This window comes from Biomphalaria glabrata, chromosome 14, assembly GCF_947242115.1.
Source record: "Biomphalaria glabrata chromosome 14, xgBioGlab47.1, whole genome shotgun sequence".
NCBI classification, from domain to species: Eukaryota; Metazoa; Mollusca; class Gastropoda; family Planorbidae; genus Biomphalaria; species Biomphalaria glabrata.
In genome coordinates, this window is record NC_074724.1 from 35,656,705 (window position 1) to 35,682,619 (window position 25,915).

At 37.4% G+C, this 25,915-nt stretch overlaps 1 protein-coding gene across 11 annotated transcripts in view; it reads left to right on the top strand.

The window, feature by feature from the left end:
* The window catches only part of LOC106054686 (AMP deaminase 2-like), an 86,084-nt gene that overhangs the window by 36,960 nt on the left and 23,209 nt on the right, over window positions 1-25,915 (top strand). For 6 of the 11 annotated variants that reach the window (XR_008774622.1, XM_056009778.1, XM_056009775.1 and 3 more), the window contains 5 exons: window positions 5,573-5,620; window positions 15,809-15,998; window positions 18,661-18,847; window positions 23,666-23,731; window positions 25,606-25,689. Coding sequence is in view for 10 of the 11 variants with exons in the window: in XM_056009778.1 (XP_055865753.1) it covers window positions 5,573-5,620; window positions 15,809-15,998; window positions 18,661-18,847; window positions 23,666-23,731; window positions 25,606-25,689 (575 nt within the window). In the remaining variant the exon portion in view is untranslated. Of the gene's footprint in view, window positions 1-3,287; window positions 3,592-5,572; window positions 5,621-15,808; window positions 15,999-18,660; window positions 18,848-23,665; window positions 23,732-25,605; window positions 25,690-25,915 lie in introns of those variants that run through there. The other 5 variants (XM_056009779.1, XM_056009780.1, XM_056009784.1 and 2 more) reach the window with 4 other exon arrangements.

A 25,915-nucleotide genomic window follows, 5' to 3' on the forward strand; every position in this document is an offset into this window, starting at 1 on the left:
CACATATATAGTTTGGGTGGGGGTGGCGGGCGGGGGGAATAATTTGAGGATTGCTAGGAGGTCAGGAGAACCGGAAAGACTCCCCCCTCCCCTCCGCTTTTCTAAGCGACATCTCGCCATGAATCAGGGACAACAGACAAGTCGCCATGGTAACTCGACCTCTCAACAAAAGTGTATCCCCGCTGTTGCGTCACTGGCGCACGAGATTTGAACATCTCTTGTGTTGAGACTAGCTGAAGATATTGATCGATGCCAGCTCGTTAATTTAGATTCGGTGCAATCAATGGCGGAACGTGTAGATGTACCTATAAAAACGTTTACACTTGTAGGAAATGTGTTAACAAAATATTAAAAATAAAGTATTTCTCACACTTCTTCCCCCTTAACATTCCCGCCATATTTCGACATTCCTAGATTTTGAAGTGTTTTGGATCATCTTTTTAAGTATCATCTTGACGCTCAGTTAGATATTACCCACGTGCTTTGCAGGCTCGGCATTATACCATGTGCTTTGCAGACGATCAACTCTATATTTGCACAATGTGCTTTACAGGCTATCAACTCCGCATTGCACCACTTGCTTTGCAGACGATCAACTCGACATTGTACCACTTGCTTTGCAGGCGATCAAGTCGACATTGCACCACTTGCTTTGCAGGCGATCAACTCGACAATGTACCACTTGCTTTGCAGGCGATCAACTCGACATTGTACCACTTGCTTTGCAGGCGATCAAGTCGACATTGCACCACTTGCTTTGCAGGCGATCAACTCGACAATGTACCACTTGCTTTGCAGGCGATCAACTCGACATTGTACCACTTGCTTTGCAGGCGATCAACTCGACATTGCACCACTTGCTTTGCAGACGATCAACTCGACATTATACCACTTGCTTTGCAGGCGATCAACTCGACATTATACCACTTGCTTTGCAGGCGATCAACTCGACATTGCACCACTTGCTTTGCAGACGATCAACTCGACATTATACCACTTGCTTTGCAGGCGATCAACTCGACATTATACCACTTGCTTTGCAGGCGATCAACTCGACATTGCACCACTTGCTTTGCAGACGATCAACTCGACATTATACCACTTGCTTTGCAGGCGATCAACTCGACATTATACCACTTGCTTTGCAGGCGATCAACTCGACATTATACCACTTGCTTTGCAGGCGATCAACTCGACATTATACCACTTGCTTTGCAGGCGATCAACTCGACATTGCACCACTTGCTTTGCAGACGATCAACTCGACATTATACCACTTGCTTTGCAGGCGATCAACTCGACATTATACCACTTGCTTTGCAGGCGATCAACTCGACATTGCACCACTTGCTTTGCAGACGATCAACTCGACATTGTACCACTTGCTTTGCAGACGATCAACTCTACATTGTACCACTTGCTTTGCAGGCGATCAACTCGACATTGCACCACTTGCTTTGCAGGCGATCAACTCGACATTGTACCACTTGCTTTGCAGGCGATCAACTCGACATTATACCACTTGCTTTGCAGGCGATCAACTCGACATTATACCACTTGCTTTGCAGGCGATCAACTCGACATTGTACCACTTGCTTTGCAGGCGATCAACTCGACATTGCACCACTTGCTTTGCAGGCGATCAACTCGACATTGCACCACTTGCTTTGCAGGCGATCAACTCGACATTGTACCACTTGCTTTGCAGGCGATCAACTCGACATTGTACCACTTGCTTTGCAGGCGATCAACTCGACATTGCACCACTTGCTTTGCAGGCGATCAACTCGACATTGTACCACTTGCTTTGCAGGCGATCAACTCGACATTGTACCACTTGCTTTGCAGACGATCAACTCGACATTGCACCACTTGCTTTGCAGACGATCAACTCGACATTGTACCACTTGCTTTGCAGGCGATCAACTCGACATTATACCTATTTACACGCACACACATATATATCGCCTTATATTGACTCTCTTGACATTGGACTGCTGTGACAGGTTCGATCAACCAAGTTCTCCAGTCTATTTCTTCACTGAAGTCACCTCGCTCTTTGTTCCCCCCCCCCCCTTTTTTTAGCCATTATGTCTGCGTGCTTCTTTAAGCCTCGACGATAGGTTCGGCCACTGAATCGTCTGTTCGAGTCATTTCCGTTTCCGTCGCTTGAAAGTCAAGAGAAGCGCTTCACTTCTGGCAAAAAATGTGGACTAGTTGACTGACAAAGTCGTGCCTGTGGTTGTCACCTGGCATCGTGTGCTCAGCATTCTTTGTTAATGTGTGTCTAGTCAAACTTGCTTTTGCTTTATTTTAAATATCACTTCACAGTCTGTGTCCTTCTTGTATTAGCTCATAGGACCTCAGCTCAAGATGATCAGGGCCGGATTTACCTCTAGGTAACACAAACTGTAGCTTAGGGCCCCCACGAAATATTGAGTTCTAACTAATAATAGTGTCACGGATGAATGTCGGTATGTGTGTTTAGTCTATTGTTACAGATATATCTCAGTTGGAACGTATGCGCGAATGACCGGAAGTGTATCATTTTGTAGACAAGAGATGGACCAGCGTGTGATTTGATCGATTTGTTTAGTGTTATTACTTAAGAATGAATGTGGAAAATAGTATTAACACTGACAGTAACAGCAGAACCCAGGGGCATGGAGAGAAACTTGGGTAGTTTCTAGAGAGCTATTGAAATAAAATAACAGCTGAACCCAGGGACACCTAGATATGGAGAGAAACTTGGGTAGTTTCTAGAGAGCTATTAAAATAAAATTACATATATATATAGCGCTACTTTCATGCTTATAGCATGCTCAGGGCTATATGGTCCAATCTCATTTGTGGACCAGTGGGGGGAGGGGGTATCTGGTAGTAGTTTTTTCGCTTCTGCCTTTAGGCGCTCAGTAAACACAACTCTGCCCGAGTCGGGTGTCGAACCTCGAGCCCACTTCATAGTCTGTTATGTTAGCATAGCGCCTTGAGCTTACATCATGTTTGCTAAACAACACTATGTTAATTAAATAATTATTAACTATTTTCACCAGACTCTTCTTCAAAGCTGGTTCAATTTGTTTGTTTGTTTCTGTTATGGACCCTAGTTGGATTATTTCGCCTTAAATATCTGTCGTGGACATTTCATAACATTAAGATCTGTTAGACTTAATGAATCTCAGCGTACAAATATCAACGAACGTCTCTTGGCTCGCTGGAATGTAATGGAATTAGTGAGATACGGAGAAATAGATAAAGGGGGGAGGGGGGTGAGGCTGGCTGTAGTGTCAAATACAGTTGGACGGTCCTCGCTTGTCTGTATCGATCTGAGAGTGAGAGAGAGAGAGGGGCGTGGGTGGCGCGCGGAGTTTTGAAGATATTGACAAACGATGTTGTCCTTACCAAACACACGGATGTATCACCCTGGAATATATTCACCTGTGTCAGCGAAATAGGTGTTGCGTCTTATAAGCTTTAATACCTGAATCTACTGCTCACTGGACTTGTGTAAAAACCTGGATTTCAAATGTGTCGCCTGGAGGAAGAACGATAACCCTGGTTATTTTATTTTTCGATGTTTGTTTGGCCAAGGTAGATAACTCATGGAAAGTGTGTAAGGTTTCAATGTGTTTGTTGTTGTTTTTGTTTAGAGGCCCTGCAGCCAGAGCCACTATTGTATTAGTGTTGTCTGTGTGTCACGAAAAGCGAAATCCTTTTTTTCACCGTTAGTTTCATGTATCTCAAAATTTGTGCAAAGCGTCGAATAAAAATAACAAAAGTATGCTAAGGAAGAAGGGTTTTAGTATGATTGAACGTGGAAGTTGAAATGTTGTAGGCATAGTAATGTAATATTTCAACATTGTACCAAAGTAGCCCACAAAGTTTGTGCATACGTTTTCGTTATGTGTTGATTAATTAATTAATGATTTAGGCATAGATGCATTAAAGTAAGAATAAACAGATATACTATCATTTTTAAGTTCTCTCTCTCTCTATATATATATATATATATATATATATATGTGTGTATATAACCTAGGAATTTTCCACCATTTTGGGGCCCGGGGTGGTTTACCTCTTTGGGGTGTTAGACACTTAGTATTATTAGTTTATATATAGGAGCACCATAATTGACGGACTTTGAACGCGACTAGTGACGTGATGACTTAGTTGGGTTAGAGGCTACTTGGAGACAGAAAATCAGTTGGTGATAGGATTTCTTGGGATAACACGTATTTGCCGACAGGGACATCGACTGTGGCCTTTTGCTGTGTTAAAACCATCATCTGAATTGTGGGACAGTTTTGGACTTAGTCTTTTCACTTGTTATCTTTGTGTGAGTCTACGTCTTAGTGGTTAGTCGCATTGAATACACCCGCACAAGAAACCCAGACATCTGTCAAAGTCAGACAAGCATATCTAACTACAAGACTGACAGTCTCGTCACATGGGGCCCCTGCATTTTGCGTAATATTTAATAATATGATGTAAAAAAAAACACTCGTTTGGTGGCCCCCCTCTCATGTGGGGGCCCGGGAGGGGGGAGATTTTCAAAATCTGTCCCCTTCTTCCCCCACCCTAGCTACGCCACTGACTAAAAGACTTCTTTTAATATTGATTGAAGCACTACAAGAAATTAATAAGACCGCCATTATCTTTACAAAGGAGGAATCGATTTCAAACGCATGTGGGGTCCTCTCATGTAACAACTATTTTCCACATTCATTCTTAAGTAATAAATGTTTGGTTTTTTTTTGGTTTCAATTATTACAATGTACGTTTCAAAAATGCTACAACTAGCGATTTGCTAGACATCTGACAGTTTATGTATATCTTTGGGGAAAGAATTAGCAGCTCATTGGCCACACTGGGAAAACTATGGTTTGACCGTTATGAGTTTTAAACAAATATAATCTAAAAATTACATTTGGTCTGGAGATCAAGACATTCTATATTTTAAACACACGTAGAGGCCTACGTCAGAAGTACTCCTGCAAGTTTTCCTGATTAAAGAGCGGGAAATAAAGAATCAATGGACGTTTAGTTTTGTGAAACGTTCCTAAGTCTGCGTCTAAAGGTTTAGCATTAAAACGGACCTCATTCACCAATCGTAAATAAACACATTTAGCCAGGTCCTAATATTGATAAAACAATGAAAAATGCGCATCACGTGACAGCCACGATGGATGACATACTTTGTATAGAAGATGTGGAGAATCACGTGACTAAATGTTGTTTGTTTACGATTGGTGAATGAGGTCCATTGTGTTTACTAGATAGATAAATACAGTCACTTAACTGGAATTTTTTTTTTGGTGGGGTGGGGTACAAACTACTCCATCTTTTAATATCTAGCATTCAATAGTTAAGAGAAAAATAATTGCTCTTTACAGATGTTGGTCTCCTGTATAAAAAAGGCATTGTTTAAAAAAAAAATATTTTTTTTTTTTTGTTATTTGTTTTGTTTTTTTCACGTAACCTGACCATCATGATATACACCATCATAATATGCTAATACTCATCGACCTACTAATCTTACTAAAACCACACGATTTCTAACCACGTTTTTCAGCCTGCCTATTTCTCCAAATGAAAGTCGATTGTCAACTTATGACGGGAGGTAACTTGTATATCGTAACCCTTTTATCTTTACCGTTATCCCCCTTTTGAGTTTTTTTTTCTTATATTTCTTTGTTTATTTTGCACTTATTTGTTTGTGTTATGTGTTAGTAACTTTATTGTTCTGGTTGTTGCTTACTTTCTCAAGTCTGTAAACAAAGAAAAATTCCCGACTCCAGAGACAAATAAGTCATAATACAAAGTGTGTTATTTGTGGAGAAACTGGCACATTGACTCTCTTATGGAACATCCATATTTGACGACCCCACGGAAAGGCGTTTGTGGGGAAGAGTCGGACAAAAACCGACGCCTGGGGATAAAAACTTTACGTCCAGTCTAGAAGTTCACACTTGAAAAAAAAAACAACTAGAAATGATATTCGCAACTCCTTAAAAACTGTGTTTACACTTCAAAAAAAAATATATTCGCAGCTCCTTAAACACTGTGTTTACACTTCAAAAAAAATATATTCGCAACTCCTTAAGCACTGGGTTTACACTTCAAAAAAAATATATTCGCAGCTCCTTAAACACTGTGTTTACACTTCAAAAAAAATATATTCGCAACTCCCTAAGCACTGGGTTTACTCTTGCAAAAAAACAACCAGAAATGATATTCGCAACTCCTTAAACGCTGGGTTCAAGTTCTAACCCTTGTAGTGAATATGTTTTGTTTTTATCAGAGAATTGAGTTAAGATTTTCATTCTCCTTGCTCCATTCTCTCCCTTTTAATTTTTTTTTCATTTCTTTCACGTCGGCGAGGACAGACCAGTAAAAGCACACAGTTCTAAGACTAAAATGCACTAAGCAAAGGAGGGTGGGTGTAACAAAAAAGATTTGATGCAAACTTATATGTGTAAGGGAGGGGAGACGGGGGCAAGTCAATTCCGATACGCTGGTGGTGGTAATATTAAATAAATGACTTCATTGCCTGGTGGTTGTTGTTGTTGTTTTTAGTAGCATGTGCATGCATTTGTGTTATTTTGAGTTGTAGACTTGTGTTGCAATGTGGGACATTGTCACTGGACTCTGGAACAACTTTATTCACATACATTAGGCCATTTTAATACATTGACACTAGGCCATTTTATTAAATTGACACTAGGACATTTTAATACATTGACACTAGGACATCTTAATACATTGACACTAGACCATTTTAATACATTGACACTAGGACATTTTAATACATTGACACTAGGCCATTTTATTACATTGACACTAGGACATTTTATTACATTGACACTAGACCATTTTAATACATTGACACTAGACCATTTTAATACATTGACACTAGACCATTTTAATACATTGACACTAGGACATCTTAATACATTGACACTAGGACATTTTATTACATTGACACTAGGACATCTTAATACATTGACACTAGGACATCTTAATACATTGACACTAGGACATCTTAATACATTGACACTAGGACATCTTAATACATTGACACTAGGACATCTTAATACATTGACACTGGGACATATTAATACATTGACACTGGGACACTTTATTACATCGATACTATCACACCTAAATACACATAGACTGGAACATATTAATACATTGACACTGGGACATCTTAATACATTGACACTAGGACATCTTAATACATTGACACTAGGACATCTTAATACATTGACACTAGGACATCTTAATACATTGACACTAGGACATCTTAATACATTGACACTAGGACATCTTAATACATTGACACTAGGACATCTTAATACATTGACACTAGGACATCTTAATACATTGACACTAGGACATCTTAATACATTGACACTAGGACATCTTAATACATTGACACTAGGACACCTTAATACATTGACACTAGGACATCTTAATACATTGACACTGGGACATTTTAATACATTGACACTGGGACATATTAATACATTGACACTGGGACACTTTATTACATCGATACTATCACACCAAAATACACATAGACTGGGACATATTAATACATTGACACTAGGACATTTTTATACATTGACTCTACATTTTTATACATTGACACTAGGACATTTTATTACATTGACACTGGGGCACTTTATTACATCGATACTATCACTCCTAAATACACATAGACTAGGTCATTTTAATACATTGACACTAGGACATCTTAATTCATTGACACTAGGACATCTTAATACATTGACACTAGGACATCTTAATACATTGACACTAGGGCATCTTAATACATTGACACCTTCTCCGTCAAAACGCTTCTTGAATACGCTGGCGCTATACCACCATGACACACAGTATTTAGGTCATCGTATTAAGGCTGTTAGCTCTATCAACAAATCAGTTTTTAGTCAGTGCTTAGAACGCAGCTACCTGTATAGTGGACCTATTAAATTTCCACCACCCCCACTCCCTAATTTTTCTAGATTGAATGGCGTTAGAAAATACAAATAGGTGGCACAAGTCTGTGACGACAAAGTCGCGTGTTGTGTTCGCAGATGTCAGGCATAGATGGAAGGACCACCACAGTTACCGTGCGCTCCTTTTATAGGTCAAGTCTAATCGCCATGTCGTCTGCGAGATCTTTTGGCTAGATCTAGCTAGGGCATGATTACACAAAAAAACATGATCGATTTGTTCCGTAGAGGAAACTTGTATTTTCTCTTGTGGAGAACAACTAGTCACGTACTACTAACGGGAAACTCCGATGGTTTTGACAATTTTTGATATAATATGTATTTTGATTTACAGAAAATGAATATATCATTCTTTTTATTTTATTTTCAATAATGTCAATAATGACTTAGTGATTGGTGTTTTTTCTGACGTCATTTTTTCTGCACATCCAAAATGGTCAGATTTTCACTGGGTTTTTAGTGACGTCACACAAACCTTCTTATTTAATCTATTGACTTACTGTATAACGAAAAACCATACAGTAAGGTTTACCACCTCGTAAAATGAATAGACATATGTCTGTGCAGTTATCTTGTTTTATATAATACAGACGTTACTTAAAAAAGAAGTTGAGTACGTCCTACGCGTCATGCATTTAGTCATGCATATTAACCAATGACTTAAATTCTGCCAAGTCACTGGTTTTCCTGGCTAGCTCAGGCAACCCATTCCATGCTCTAACAGCACTAGGGAAGAAGGAGTATTTGTACAAATGTGTCCTAGCATATGGGACGAGGAATGTGATCTTATAAGCAAAAAATAAAATACGTGTTAAGAGTAGATCTACATGCTTGACTAACCATGGCGAGTGTCTCGCCTGACCACTCAACACACAACAAACACTAACGCTTGGTTGTCTTGTCATGACTGACTACTCGTAGCCTAGGCTAGCCTTACACTGACCAGTCTGTTAGAATCAGTCAGACACACGATCTATTTACTTTTTAGGACAGGGTGGGGTGTAGATGAAAATGTTACTTTTTTTTCTCGAACTGATTATCTTAATGCTAGATCTATATTAAATATATAACTGTACATAGCTTTGGACTAGGCCGTCACTGAGCTTAACAACCATACACAGTGAGAAAGAAACAATACGATTGGTTAGATCTAGATTGGTTTTTGTTTTTGTGTTATTGAAGAAAGTGACGTATGTCTAACCTAATAACAGAATCTCTAAGAACGTTATTTTTTTTTAGATCTTAAGAGTTTACAGTATTATTGAAGAGAGTGACGTATGCCTAATTTAAAACAAATTCTAAAAAAAACGCCGTTTTTTTTTAGATGTCAAGAATTTACTGTCTAATTTATTAAAGTCTAATGTTTCTAAGCATTAAAAAAAAAAGTGGTCCAATGTTTACTGTTTCAACTTTTTACGCAGAATTTAAACATGTCAATAACTTAAATTTGAAAAACCATCGGGGTTTCCCTTTAAGCTAGTGCCGTATTATAACACACACACCAAGCATGTCATGGTGTTGACTAGAAAGACAAGGTGAACACGAAAGTGGAAGTCTAGTCAAAACCTGGATAGGAGGCCTTAAGTTTTGTATGTTGCAATGGCAGTTATAAACGCTGACAGATTTGAAATAGTTTTCTGCCTACTTGACATTTCACTTATTGACAAATATGTTTTCTTTTTCCTAAAGATCTGTGAGCAATTCAGGAAAAGCATTTCCCCCACCCTCCCACCCTCCCCACCCCGGTGGCTAATTTTGTTGTTTTTTTTTAAATCTAAATATGGACTTGGCTACTTTTGTATCTGAGATGAACTCCAATTGATGGCAAGGCTGGAATGATCAGTCCTCCCGTAGAGACTTGACGAGAAACTCTGCTGTTAAGCTCCCATACAGGTCTACTTTTGTATCAGAAGTGCTCATTTGAATAGGTCTTTTTGTCTGGTGACGTTTGTATGAGATTTTACGCAACCTTCCACGTTTTTCTCATGCCGGTGGCCATTGTATTTATCTACTGGATATCAAACCTGTTTGCTATTTGATTGGCTAGATAGAAGACAATACAACTGTCGTGGCAGTTTGTGACTATTTATATAATGCAAGTTTTTTTTGTTTAGAGATTATAGATCCATGGGATGCCGGAAGTAGAGTTCCCTTTATGTGCTACTAATTGTTTGGCAGATACGATTCTGACTCTAGACTCTAGACCGATAATTATACGCCCAGATATTCAACAGTTGATTTGTTCCTCTGGGCCTTTGGAGCTAGGTTGGACACGAAATGGTGTTTCTGTTTGTGCTGAGAGTAGAACTGTTGTATTCGGATGTTTGGTTTAGTCTCTAAGCTAAAATTTATGTAGATCTAAATAGGCCTAAGGAAAAACACATTTTTGTTCTCGCGCAAATAGTGGACATCATCATCTGTCCCTTGAATTTCGTCTTAAGGGTGGTGCGAAGGTTCACGTGACTAAATCTGCTCACTCCTTTCGGTCAGTCTTTTTTCGGTCAATTCTTTCACGTTGTCCAGTGGTCCATTCTTTCACATTGTCCAGCCAGCTTTTTTTTTTTGGCCGACCTGTTTTTTCTCGTGTTCCCGCCACTGTATCTTGAAGAATGACATTTGAAAGTGAGTCATGTCTTGTATGACCGAACCAGCCCACCTGTAGTCTTCTCACGATATAAAAGAGTTCCTCTTTTTTGTTTTCCATCCAGAGTGTTGACTTGTAAAAGTACTGACTCGTTTTGTTTTCTTTTCCTGGTATCCGATACTCTGCAGTTTTCTGTAGCAATTACTTTCAAAGACAGGAATTGTTCCTTAAGCCTGAGCTAAACATAGGACAATTGGAAAACTTTCATTTTTATCGAGCAGATAGAGGAAATGCATTTGCAATGTAAGAGTAAGGTCCTCTGAAAAATATAGGACGTCTAAAGGTCATTTTTAAGTACAAGGCGTTAAATTGTCCCCTGAAATAGTAGTTAGGTACCACTGAAATAGTAGTTAGGTACCACTGAAATAGTAGTTAGGTACCACTGAAATAGTAGTTAGGTACCACTGAAATAGTAGTTAGGTACCACTGAAATAGTAGTTAGGTACCACTGAAATAGTAGTTAGGTACCACTGAAATAGTAGTTAGGTACCACTGAAATAGTAGTTAGGTACCACTGAAATAGTAGTTAGGTACCACTGAAATAGTAGTTAGGTACCACTGAAATAGTAGTTAGGTACCACTGAAATAGTAGTTAGGTACCACTGAAATAGTAGTTAGGTACCACTGAAATAGTAGTTAGGTACCACTGAAATAGTAGTTAGGTACCACTGAAATAGTAGTTAGGTACCACTGAAATAGTAGTTAGGTACCACTGAAATAGTAGTTAGGTACCACTGAAATAGTAGTTAGGTACCACTGTAATAGTAGTTAGGTACCACTGAAATAGTAGTTAGGTACCACTGAAATAGTAGTTAGGTACCACTGAAATAGTAGTTAGGTACCACTGAAATAGTAGTTAGGTATCACTGAAATAGTAGTTAGGTATCACTGAAATAGTAGTTAGGTATCACTGAAATAGTAGTTAGGTATCACTGAAATAGTAGTTAGGTATCACTGAAATAGTAGTTAGGTACCACTGAAATAGTAGTTAGGTATCACTGAAATAGTAGTTAGGTACCACTGAAATAGTAGTTAGGTACCACTGAAATAGTAGTCAGGTACCACTGAAATAGTAGTTAGGTACCACTGAAATAGTAGTCAGGTACCACTGAAATAGTAGTCAGGTACCACTGAAATAGTAGTTAGGTACCACTGAAATAGTAGTTAGGTATCACTGAAATAGTAGTTAGGTACCACTGAAATAGTAGTTAGGTATCACTGAAATAGTAGTTAGGTATCACTGAAATAGTAGTTAGGTACCACTGAAATAGTAGTTAGGTATCACTGAAATAGTAGTTAGGTACCACTGAAATAGTAGTTAGGTATCACTGAAATAGTAGTTAGGTACCACTGAAATAGTAGTTAGGTACCACTGAAATAGTAGTTAGGTACCACTGAAATAGTAGTCAGGTACCACTGAAATAGTAGTTAGGTACCACTGAAATAGTAGTTAGGTACCACTGAAATAGTAGTCAGGTACCACTGAAATAGTAGTTAGGTACCACTGAAATAGTAGTTAGGTATCACTGAAATAGTAGTTAGGTATCACTGAAATAGTAGTTAGGTACCACTGAAATAGTAGTTAGGTATCACTGAAATAGTAGTTAGGTACCACTGAAATAGTAGTTAGGTACCACTGAAATAGTAGTTAGGTACCACTGAAATAGTAGTTAGGTACCACTGAAATAGTAGTTAGGTACCACTGAAATAGTAGTTAGGTACCACTGAAATAGTAGTTAGGTACCACTGAAATAGTAGTTAGGTATCACTGAAATAGTAGTTAGGTATCACTGAAATAGTAGTTAGGTACCACTGAAATAGTAGTTAGGTATCACTGAAATAGTAGTTAGGTATCACTGAAATAGTAGTTAGGTACCACTGAAATAGTAGTTAGGTATCACTGAAATAGTAGTTAGGTACCACTGAAATAGTAGTTAGGTATCACTGAAATAGTAGTTAGGTACCACTGAAATAGTAGTTAGGTACCACTGAAATAGTAGTTAGGTATCACTGAAATAGTAGTTAGGTATCACTGAAATAGTAGTTAGGTATCACTGAAATAGTAGTCAGGTATCACTGAAATAGTAGTTAGGTACCACTGAAATAGTAGTTAGGTATCACTGAAATAGTAGTTAGGTATCACTGAAATAGTAGTTAGGTACCACTGAAATAGTAGTTAGGTATCACTGAAATAGTTGGTTCGTTGAAGATAAAGTACTAATGAAATGTTTGGTGCGTTAAAGAAGAGGTACCATTAAAAATATAGATGCGTTGAAAATAAAGTATCACTGAAATTGTAGGTCCGTTAAATATGAAGTACCACTGAAATTGTAGGTCCGTTAAATGTTAAGTACCACTGAAATTGTAGGTCCATTAAATGTGAAGTACCACTGAAATTGTAGGTCCGTTAAATATGAAGAACCACTGAAATTGTAGGTCCGTTAAATATGAGGAACCACTGAAATTGTAGGTCCATTAAATGTGAAGTACCACTGAAATTGTAGGTCCATTAAATGTGAAGTACCACTGAAATAGTAGGTCCGTTAAATGTGAAGTACCACTGAAATTGTAGGTCCATTAAATGTGAAGTACCACTGAAATTGTAGGTCCATTAAATGTGAAGTACCACTGAAATTGTAGGTCCGTTAAATGTGAAGTACCACTGAAATTGTAGGTCCGTTAAATGTGAAGTACCACTGAAATTGTAGGTCCGTTAAATGTGAAGTACCACTGAAATTGTAGGTCCATTAAATGTGAAGTACCACTGAAATTGTAGGTCCGTTAAATATGAAGAACCATTGAAATTGTAGGTCCGTTAAATATGAAAAACCACTGAAATTTAAGGTCCGTTGAAGGTTCATAGCAAAAAATCTATTTGGATCCGTTAAAAGTGAAAGTCAATTAAGAGTTAAGTTTCATTAAAACCCAAAGATCGTGAATGTTCAGTGTAAAAAGATGGTCTACGATAGTGTAGGTGTGTTGTCTTAGGTAACGCTACATGCAGACTCCTCTGTCATTCCTTCTGTTAGCTTATCTCTTCACTTCATTTAACACTGGCCCATTGAAAACATGGTTGGCCAAATTATGTAGTGTTTTGGGGCCATAATTCAAGAACAAAATGTTCTTCTGCACAAGCGGATGTTACTTGAAAGAGGTTTTGAACCTTGAGTATGGCTAGAGGCCGTTTCCTTACTTATCAGGCTGGCGACTTCGTGTCATTACGAGAAAACTTAAGAGTAGATAATAAAAAAAAATATTTGCAGTTTCAGAGTATATGTGTGCTTGCGTTGTAAAAATGTGTGGTCACAATGTGCATGAATAATCGAGTAATATTTCTGCTGCATTAGTTTCCAATGAAATTCTAGTTCTAGTTTTCCTCTATAACGCTCTGTTTCTGGTTGTCTTCTACTTTGTAAGGTGAAATGTTGCCCTAGCACTTTGTTCTAGTTAAATCTAGTTCAGTGTTGTGTAGTGATTTCTTCTGGTCTCGTAAGAGTAGTCTTTTGTTGTTTAGTTTTACTTTCAGTCCTGTATGTTTAGAGCTTAGGCTTGTGAATGTTTAGAGTTTAGGCTTATGAATGTTTAGAGTATAGGCTTATGAATGTTTAGAGTTTAGGCCTTATGAATGTATAGAGTTTTGGCTTATGAATGTTTAGGGTTTAGGATTATGAATGTTTAGAGTTTAGGCTTATGAATGTTTAGGCTTGTGAATGTTTAGACTTATGAATGTTTAGAGTTTATGTTTATGAATGTTTGGAGTTTAGGCTTATGAATGTTTAGGCTTATGAATGTTTAGAGTTTAGGCTTAAGAATGTTAAGGCTTATGAATGTTTAGAGTTTAGGCTCATGAAAGTTTAGGCTTATGAATGTTTAGAGTTTAATCTTATGAATGTTTAGAGTTTAGGCTTTTCTTTTCGTCTAGATTTGTGTATCTATGTATATCAATAACCATTTTACTTTTCCTGATGTTGTTGTGGTATTGTGAATGCTTCTATTAGTCAAAATGTTTTTATCTTACTGACCCTAACCCTAAACTCTCGTTTAACTAAGTTTTGATTTCACACATTATCTGATAGCTGTCTAGATCTACAACTTGTTGAAATGGTTTCAGAATGACGTCTAGCATTGCGTTGTTAACTGGTACAGGTTCTAACTAGTAGCCTAGGTTGTTCTGAAACTCAATATGCATACCCCACAGTTTTCAACCCCTAAAGATATGTTTGATTTATTCTCTGACAATTTAGGGGAAGTAAAAGGCGGTTGGTCATTTCGTTGGCCCTATGATATGTTTGTTAACCATTGGCTACAGTAAAATAGGAGCTTTATATCATCCCCCACCCCACCACACACACCAATAGATCGCAAATTCTTCTCTGTATAGTCACCGTGTTCACTTTATTTTTTTAAAAAGTAATTTAAAAAAAAGCATCTTATATCACTCAAAAACAGCTACAAGCTCTAGTTGAACATGAAATATGCGTTTCCAAAACACATATGCTATTAGAGCATAGAATGGGTTGCCTAAGTCAGCCAGGAAAACCAGTGACTAGGCAGAATTCAAGTCATTGGTTAACATGCGTGACTAGATTGACATAGAAACACGCATTGGACGCAATCATCTTTTTTTTTAAGTAATGTCTGTATTTCATAAGATAACATTTAAAGATTAATTCTTAAAGACAACCTGCACTCATTAAACCACAGTCACTTCAGATCTGAACGAAGTGGTCGTCTGCTCTCCATTAAGGCCAAAACAGAAAGATTTTAAAACTCTTTTATTCCACTTTCAGTCAAGGCGTTACAAAGTCATCTGTCGTCACAAAGAAGTATATAGAAGTCTAATTGATAAAGGGCTCTGGTTGTGTGTGTGTGAATGGTGTTCATGTTTCTATCAATATTGTTAATGTTATAGTTATTGTTATAGTAGTTGTGGGGTGGGAGGGGCAATTGTAGTCAAACTGAATTTCTATTTGTTATTCCCAATAAAATGATCTGATCTTATCTAAGTTAACTTTATCTTTTTACCTTAAATCTCTTACTAGTGAACAGCGAGGAAACCAAACGTCTTTATATTCTTAGAAACAGTTCAAAGGTCAAAGTTGATCCTTTCAAATGTCTGTATAGTCTCCTGTGTCTCCCTCAGCACCACCCCTGTCCAGCCCATCAATAGCACCCCACTTGATCGGCAGTACCACTCCAAGCACAGGCTCTCCGGAGTGTATCCCAAGGCAGAGTACATTCTGCCTTCGCAGGTGATCAGCGAGCTGGAAGAGGAACTAGAGCTGTTGCCAGACTTTCAGAGAATCAATGTTTCTGGTGAGGACTCCAGTGGGGTAAGTGTTGCCAGGTTGTCTGTCAAAGTTTCTTGTGGCACCAACATTTTAAAAACAAAGCTAGCACTTCAAAAATGTCTTGCATCCAATGAGGCTTCAACACTCTTGTGTGCATGTGTATGTTTGTGTGGGTATGTGTGCTTGTGTGGGTATGTGTGCTTGTGTGGGTATGTGTGCTTGTGTGGGTATGTGTGCTTGTGTGTGGGTATGTGTTTTAGTGAGTTTGTGTGGGTATGTGTGTTTTAGTGAGTATGTGTGTTTTAGTGGGTATGTGTGAGTATGTGTGCTTGTGTGGGTATATGTGTTTTAGTGGGTATGTGTGCATGTGTGGGTATGTGTGCTTGTGTGGGTATGTGTGCTTGTGTGGGTATGTGTGTTTTAGTAGGTATGTGTGCTTGTGTGGGTATGTGTGCTTGTGTGGGTATGTGTGCTTGTGTGGGTATATGTGTTTTAGTGGGTATGTGTGCTTGTGTGGGTATGTGTGCTTGTGTGGGTATGTGTGCTTGTGTGAGTATGTGTGCTTGTGTGGGTATATGTGTTTTAGTGGGTATGTGTGCTTGTGTGGGTATGTGTGCTTGTGTGGGTATGTGTGCTTGTGTGGGTATGTGTGTTTTAGTGGGTATGTGTGGGTATATGTGTTTTAGTAGGTATGTGTGCTTGTGTGGGTATGTTTGTTTTAGTGGGTATGTGTGGGTATATGTGTTTTAGTGGGTATGTGTGCTTGTGTGGGTATATATGTTTTAGTGGGTATGTGTGCTTGTGTGGGTATATATGTTTTAGTGGGTATGTGTGCTTGTGTGGGTATATATGTTTTAGTGGGTATGTGTGCTTGTGTGGGTAGGTGTGAAGAAAAGCTGTATGCACTACTACAGTGTTTTCTGAGAATAGCTGAAATATTGGGGGTAGTCTGAAAATACCTAAAACACTCTTACAGGACAGAGGAGTGGCAGCGGTTAGACAGGAAGGATGTTATTGCACAGGGCATTGTCCAGTAGTAGCCTGCTTCACAAGTATTTGAGAGAATTTTCATCCAAGATGTCCACACTGATATGAGGACACCAAAACGGTGGAACAGATCCTCAACTATTGCAGGGTTCTTAGACAAGGCACAACTGGTGTCAAAGGTACTTTGCACGTAAGGGTCTTCCCCTGTGCGGAAACAAGATAACCCCAAAGAACACTGCCAGATTCCTAGACCGTGCTACAGGAGATTAACCTCTGCAAGGAGCCTTAGAGCATGAAAGCTTACATCTCTATACTGTTTGTCTTCTGACAGGGCCCATACACAGTTGCATCATGGTAAATGAAAAGGCCGATAAACTATCAAAGGCAGGATCATCTATGAAACAACCAGATAGACCTGTCAACTACCTCACCTTAAGGTCAATATTAGTCAACAACCACTGGCAAAGGGCATCAGGAAACACAGGCAGAGCTGTGTGCAAAGAAATGACTATGCCAAACAAACTGGACAGTATTAACTTCCTTACCCACAAAGAGCAATATACAATCTTCCAAATCAGAACAGGACACACACCTCTGTTAAATTACCATCTTAAAACAAAATAAATCCCACACAACTACCCCTTTGTAGACACTGCGCCCACCATTATGAAACTGTAAACCACAGCCTCTTTGAATGCCCCTTCCTAATCCACCTTAGGCAGACCCTACTACCACTACAGCCCAACATAACCAACACCCTGGCTGAACAACTGAAGAGAACAGCACACTATTTTTCCTTGGCACAGTCTGCAAAAGAGCTAACAGCTCAGCAGAAAAAAGCTGGCTAGAAGAAGAAGATTAGGGCCCCTACATAATCTCCAGGATATATTGTTGTTGTTTTTTTCTCCAGACAAGTCCCATTTTAAGATCTCTATACTGTTTGGTTTTTTGTTCTCCAGTTAGGTCTCACTCAGAGATCCTCAGGCTTTACTGGGTTTTTTTCTTCAGACATGTCCCATTCAAAGATCTCCAGGCTATACTGTTTTTTTTTCCTCAGACATGTCCCATTCAAAGATCTCCAGGCTATACTGTTTGTCTTCTGACAGATCTCATTCAAAGATCTCCAGGCTATACTGTTTGTCTTCTGACAGATCTCATTCAAAGATCTCCAGGCTATACTGTTTGTCTTCTGACAGATCTCATTCAAAGATCTCCAGGCTATACTGGGTTTTTTTCTTCAGACATGTCCCATTCAAAGATCTCCAGGCTATACTGTTTGTCTTCTGACAGATCTCATTCAAAGATCTCCAGGCTATACTGCTTTTTTTTCCTCAGACATGTCCCATTCAAAGATCTCCAGGCTATACTGTTTGTCTTCTGACAGATCTCATTCAAAGATCTCCAGGCTATACTGGGTTTTTTTCTTCAGACATGTCCCATTCAAAGATCTCCAGGCTATACTGTTTGTCTTCTGACAGATCTCATTCAAAGATCTCCAGGCTATACTGCTTTTTTTTCCTCAGACATGTCCCATTCAAAGATCTCCAGGCTATACTGTTTGTCTTCTGACAGATCTCATTCAAAGATCTCCAGGCTATACTGGGTTTTTTTCTTCAGACATGTCCCATTCAAAGATCTCCAGGCTATACTGTTTGTCTTCTGACAGATCTCATTCAAAGATCCTCAAGCTAAACTGTTTGATTTTTCCTCCTGACAGGTCCCATTCAAAGATCTCCAGGCTGCCTCCAAAATGCTGGTTCTGGCCTTGATGATCCGGGAGAAGTACATGGCCTTGAGCAAGCAGACCTTCCCCAGGCTGACCACCAGGTTCCTGGAGAGTCTTGAAGGAGAGGGAGATTTTGACGCGCTCAAGTTTGGACAAATCAAGAACACCAGCATCATTGGTCTGTACCTATTTCTCTTTTCTCTTGTTGATCTCTGTCTTGTATTAGAGGGATAAGGGTTAGAATGGTGCTGGATGTATAGAATGTTGTTATCATAATTGGCAACAGAACAAACCCTGATTGATTGAACTCGTCGTTGCCATGCTAGAGATTTGTACAATCGTGGATATGAGGCTTACTTCTTGCCAGACTATCTGGTCATTTCCTTGTCCAGTTGATATGTTCAACTTGTTAAGACTTCTTGAAGTAGTGAAATTATTTTTAACAGCATATTTATATATGTAAGTTAAAAGAAAAAAATATAAATATATTAGTATATTTTCTAAGAGATGTTATAATAGTTTTGTGTAATATATAATTAATCCTAGTGCATTACAAAAGTTATGCATTTTTTTAAATTATATTTTTTTTACACTTTTTTGTTTTAGAAGTCCTCTATTCGGCTTGCACTTTCATGTGTAGGCAGACACGATTCTCAAAAAAGGCTCTAGTGATTTTCCTAGAAATTTGACAGTTTATGTATATACCAAACCTTGTTTGGCCTCACTGGGAAAACTCTAGTTTGACAATTATAATTTTTTAAAGCATAAAAAAAATTATTAAAATATAATTTAAAATCTGACATCAAAATGTCATTTGACCTACCTTTAAAATGTATCTCAATATTGCGTCATCTTTTTGAGATGAAACATTTTACACTTGAATAACTTTAAAGGGGGCTTTGCTATAAAATAGTGCTTTAAGGCCTTAATGGGGTTTTTTTGTTTGAAAGTCTGTGCAGTAGAATAGTACCAGATTAAAAAAGGATTCAGTTATCATACTTATTTTTTTATTATTACAGCTTTTATATAGCGCTACTTTCATGCTTATAGCATGCTCAGAGCACTTTTGGTCCAATCTCATTTGTGGACCAGTGGGGGGGAGGGGGTATCTAGGAGTTGGTTTTCCGTGCTGCCTTTAGGCGCTCAGTAAACATAACTCTGCCCGAGTCGGGTGTCGAACCTCGAGACCCCTTCTAGGTAGCCAAGCCAAGTTCAAGCGTACTTGGCCTCTCGACCACGCTTCCCACTATTTTACTATGAAAGACTCGATTGTTTGTTGTTCTACTTAGTTCTATAAGAATGCTAGGTTACATCATTGAAAGTTTCTTTACACATTAAAGAAAATGTTTAGTTAACTCTAGAAGGACTAATTAGTATTGCGATGTGTAGTCATCTACTTAAGTAATTATACTGCTCATCAGCACAGATAGCAATTACATTTACACAGAAATGTTTTAGCACTGAGCATAACTCTGCTGAAAGGGTTAACGGTGCTAATGTCTATGACTTTTAAGCTAAGGAATGCAGTGATTGCTGTTTGGTGACTCACTTGAAGTGTGTTTTGGTTGTGAAAGGGTTTTTTTTTCCTTTCTCAGCCAGGCAGTTGTATGAAGACAAACATTGTTTGAATGGTGTTTGTATTTGAAATTAAATCAATGAAATCACTGTGTTAAAAAGTGGTGCTTGAAGTATATGCAGGGAATCAAATATTTTGTAAAAAATATTAACTATTGGTAATAAATTACTTGATTTGGTATCTCAAACAAGGAAAAGAAATAGTACCTGACTGAAGTGGTGGTATGAGCTGAATTAGTCCTCTTTATAGATAGTCGTTTGAGGCTTATTACAAATTAAATTAAATAACTGATCCAAACCGATTGATACACTTAATATAAGCTTTGTTTTAAAAAATATTTTTTTGGTATTTTGCTTGTATTTAAATCTATAAAAAAAATTCTACCAAATGATTTATAAACATATCCCATCCCATGTTTTAAAAATATATATCCTGTCTCATGGTTTGTGACAGCTTTTTATTTCTTGAAAGGGTTGCAGACACTTTATTTGAATGTTATTGACCTTGAGTTTTTGAATTTATAAACAATTTTATTTTTCTTTAGCATTGTACATTTAATGTTGTCCAATTAATTTTGATAGAAGTTAAAACTGTGACAGCTAACATGCTATATTTCTGTTAGTGAGCTGTGAGTAACCCAATTATTTTTTGTTGTCTGGTTGAGAAGTGGATTCTTTCAGCACTGCCTTGCATTCGTATGAAGACAATTCACAAAAATTTGTGTCAGGCATTTGTTCTTTTAGCAAGAAACTTTGTATGACAGTCTCAACAATTTTGAACATCATGGTGTGTTACATAGAGATGGGAATTGCTACGAAAGAGCACCCCCCATTCTTCATAACAATTTTGATTTATTTTTTATTACCTATTAGCGGGTATAGCTAAAAAGATTCAATTTTGATTTATTTTTATTACCTATTAGCGGGTATAGCTAAAAAGATTCAATTTTGATTTATTTTTATTACCTATTAGCGGGTATAGCTAAAAAGATTCAATTTTGATTTATTTGTATTACCTATTAGCGGGTATAGCTCAAAAGATTCAATTTTGATCTATTTTTATTACCCATTAGCGGGTATAGCTCAAAAGATTCAATTTTGATTTATTTTTATTACCTATTAGCGGGTAAAGCTAAAAAGATTCATCAACTCACAGGTTTTCTCTACAAAAAATTAACAAAAGTTACCCATTCAAAAATAGTATAGTACACCGCCCTAGTCTTGAATACACAATATATCGTCTCATTTGGGGAAAAAACAAACAGCAAAGCTCACAGGCCTCAGGTCAACACACTACCACTTTTGGCCACTTTGGGGTTACAGGCTTCAAAATAAGGTCATGATGAACTTTAAGTTTCAGGGAAATCTGTAAGCTTCATGGAAACCCACTTATAGTCATCCTTTCGGGAAAAGCCTATCTGATAATTTAAAGCAAATTTGAATCCCTTAGAGACAAGGTTAGATAAATATGTCACATTTGGGAGTACCCCATGATGCATAACATCAGGGTTAAAATATACTGCCTGGAAATCATTTGAGGCTATATCTACTAATTCATTACAATATATAAAATACAATAATGGTTAAAGATATACTTAACCCAAAGATCTCCAGAGCAGGGCACACTTCTCCAAAGTACCTCAAGACACAAGACCAATAACTAACAGAAAAAAATATATACAGTTCACAACACGGGTCCAGTGGTCAAGCTGGTAACTCAGGAGCAAGTGGCAACTAAATGCACTTTACATGCCATTATATAAACTTCCAGAGGGGAATCACTCCTGCCTTTACAATAGCTCAAAAAAGTTAACTCCCCATTAGGTCACATGATGGCTGAGTGGTAGAGCGCTTGGCCAAACTGAGGGGTCTAGGTTTAAAACTCTACTGAAAGTTGTTGTTTTTTATTTCGGGATTTTTAAGATACCCCTGAGCCCACCAAACTATGATGGATAGAGTCCACCCAACTATGATGGACACTGGACATGTGGAGAAAGCAAAGGTGGTTGGTCATTGTGCTGGCCACATGACACTCTCATTAACCATCAGCCCTAGAAACAGATGTCCAAATTCTGAAAGGGGTACTTTACTTTTTTTTTTCTATCACTTCTTAGCAGGTACCTGGCCAACAACATTATAGATTCATGATTAATGTATAGGATTGCTTGACTCAAACTATTTTTGAATCTTTACTTCAATATCATTTATGGCATGTAGTCTAATGAGCTTCCCATCTCCCTAATTGGGTCTCGTCTCTTTAATCACTATTGACACTGACTACAAATCTTTGAACGGAACGTTTTCCAGGAATGTTTAACTAATGGAAGTGTCATCAGGGTCTCATCTTTGCCAATCTCCTGTCTTTTTTCCCCAATAGTTTACTAGGTGTAACATACCTCCATCATTATTGATTAAGTATTGATTAAGTGCTGGTTCATTAAGTACATGCTGTATACAGTCCCCCAAACTGTTCTTGCTGTTAGAGGATTGAATCATTTTTTTTAAAGAATGCTTGCCCTAAAATGTAGCAATATCATTATTACCGTACATGTAATTTAAATTTTAGAGGCTGTTTGAACATTACATGTAACAAAAAAACTGTATTGTGGATTTTCATACATGGAAGCCTTACCATAACTCACAAGGTTTTTAATGTATCTGTTTTGCACAATTTGAAAGTATTGATAAGCATTTTACTGAAGGTTAATTTTTTTTTGCATTTTTTGACAGTGTAGACTCTAATTTCTATTGGATGCAGTGGCTGAATAGTTAAGCGCTTGGCTTCTGAACCTGGGTTCCTAAGTTCAAATCTGGGTGAAGACTGGGATTTTGAATTATGGGAATTTTTTAGGGCACCCCTGGGTCCACCCAACTGTAGTGGGTGCCTGACTTTATTTGGGGAAAGTAAAGGTATTTGGTTGTTGTGCTGGCCATATGACACTCTTCTCATTTACCATTGGCCAAAGAAACTGTAGACTTGGATGCAGTGGCTGAATAGTTAAGCGCTTGGCTTCTGAACCTGGGTTCCTAAGTTCAAATCTTGGTGAAGACTGGGAATTTGAATTTTGGGAATTTTTTAGGGCACCCCTGGGTCCACCCAACTGTAGTGGGTGCCTGACTCTATTTGGGGAAAGTAAAGGTATTTGGTTGTTGTGCTGGCCATATGACACTCTGCTCATTTACCATTGGCCAAAGAAACTGTAGACTTTAAAAATTATCTGCCCTATAGATCGCAAGGTCTGAAAGGGGAACTTTACTTTTTTTAATTATAGGCAACTTGCAGGGCTCTCAATTTGATCATATTTTAAAGTCTGTTAGGTCAGAAACATTGGAACATGGAAGGAATACAATGTATGATTAAGTAGCTCCACACTGACCTATATAACACGTTTTCATGTTTTTGTTTCGCTATCCCACAAAGACCCTGATAAATTCACTGAATCAAGAGGCAGCACCCAAGTAGATAAATTGGAAGATCACAGTGATGGTAAAATTGGTTTTAAAAAAAAAAAAGCCTGTTTTTTTGTTTCTAGTGTTTGGACCATTTTAATTTTTAAACTCACCTATTCACATGTTTTGTTTTGAAAATTATATTCGGATTTGCTTTTTTAATAATTTGATTGTCAGTTAGAGTTAAAGGCATTACATTTTTTGAAAATTTAATTATAAAATTCCTTTTTTTTAGTACTAATTAATATAAGATCATTTTAAAGCTTTTCTTTCTGATAACTGAAGAATTGAAAAATGTCATTTGCCTCACTTGGGCAAAATTTTGTGGCACATTTTTAATACTTCCTCAAATAAAATGTGTAGAAAAAATTGTGGTCAGATTAAGAAGGGATTCTGTTCTTAATAGTGAGGCATTACTAGTTGTAGAGATTGGTTTACCTATATTCTATTACCTTGTACACTAGCTAGACCAGTGTTGTTGATATCACCTTAGGTCACAGAATAGAACATATTAGAATTGGTTCTACTAATCATGCATAAAATTTAGATCTACACATGTAAATGCAAAATAAGATCAAAATATTTTATTTTAATGACTAATTAAAAAGTATGATTAGAGATAAAAATTAAGGAATAAAAACTTTGTTTTGATTTGCTTCTGTCATTCATTACCCCTTTACTAATTTCATTTATTTAAAAATCCATGAAATATTCATTACAGAAATATACAAGTTAACCCTGAATATGTAAACATTTATATTTAGAAATATAAATTTATGATATTTCTTATTATAATTAATTTTAACATGATGCTAAATGAGTGATGCCCCTCTAGGTGGAAACCATTTTAATTATACCATCTTTTTGTTTCAAATCACTTTCCCATTACTGCAAATAACTCAGTGTAGAGCTGTTTGATTTATAAGTTTGATTTGTAGATGCTAACAGAGAGAATGCATATTTTATGATCTTCATTATTTGCTTTGTAACGTGTGAAGTTATTTGTCAAACATGTGTAGCTTTAACCGAAACATTCTGGTTTTATAATAATAACAACAACATGCTAGTTTCTTGGAGTCTTCTGCCAGAGTAGTCTGTCAGTGATTTCTGCCAGTGTATACTGTTTGTGAATCTGGCCCATTTTATTCTGTCAGTACATTCTATAAGAGTTTTCTGTATTCTGTCAGTTTATTTGACCAGTGTATTCTCTAGTGCAGTGATGCCCAAAATACGGCCTGCGGGCCTGTGCTTCCATCCGGCCCGCCGAAACGTCGGCGCAAATACAGAAATCCCCCCCCAAATGTTCAAAATGTATCTTTACCTATGTTAGGGCCGTCAACTTCTAATGGATTACTAACAAGGCATTAAACATTTGTGCATTCATGAAATAGGATTATAGAATCTACTAAGAAAAGTGAACGAATCTTTACTATTTTGTAGAACATGATACCATTGCTGGCCAACATGTTTGTTTTTATAAAGAAAGTCTGAGGCTGTTTTTAAATAACAAGAACAACAAAATATAAACAGAACTTACGCCATTTTTTGAAGTGTAAAGTGAAAATTTAAAAATCCAAATAATTCAATGTAAGTACTAGATCCTCGGGTTTGAAATAAAATAGTTTCAGGTCGATTTCATTAACTTTTTGTATCTTTTACATCATGTGGCCCGTGCCACTAATGTTGGAGATTAAAATGGCCCGCAGATTGAATTAGGTTGGGCATCACTGTTCTAGTGTTTCCTGGGCACTGACAGGAACAGAGAAAGAATATTGAATGGAAATTTAAAAAAAAAAACTATTGTGCTAACAACAATGAAGATGGTTAGCTGGGAGGAGAAGGAGAAGTAGGTCAGTGATGCAGCAAGTTTTGTTTTGTATCTTAGGTTGTTGTTTTTTTCCATTTCTCAAGGGAACTCATCGTCAGAAAACTCTGATGAAGGCCAAATAATTGTTAATAGTGGGCCTTACTATGAACTGAAACAAACACAAACAGGCAAGAGCCCCACAGTTCAAATTTTTTTTGCAAATCAAAAATTTTGGTTTTTCATTTTTGCATTTAATATTACGAAAATATTTAGTATCCTTTACAGATTCAATATATTTGTTTGATGTTTTAAAACATTTTTAATGAATTTTATGTTCTTGTTTTTTTAAAATAAAGGCAGATGTTTGAAGTGGTTCTCACATCGTATTATTACACTGTAGCTGGTTTTGTCATT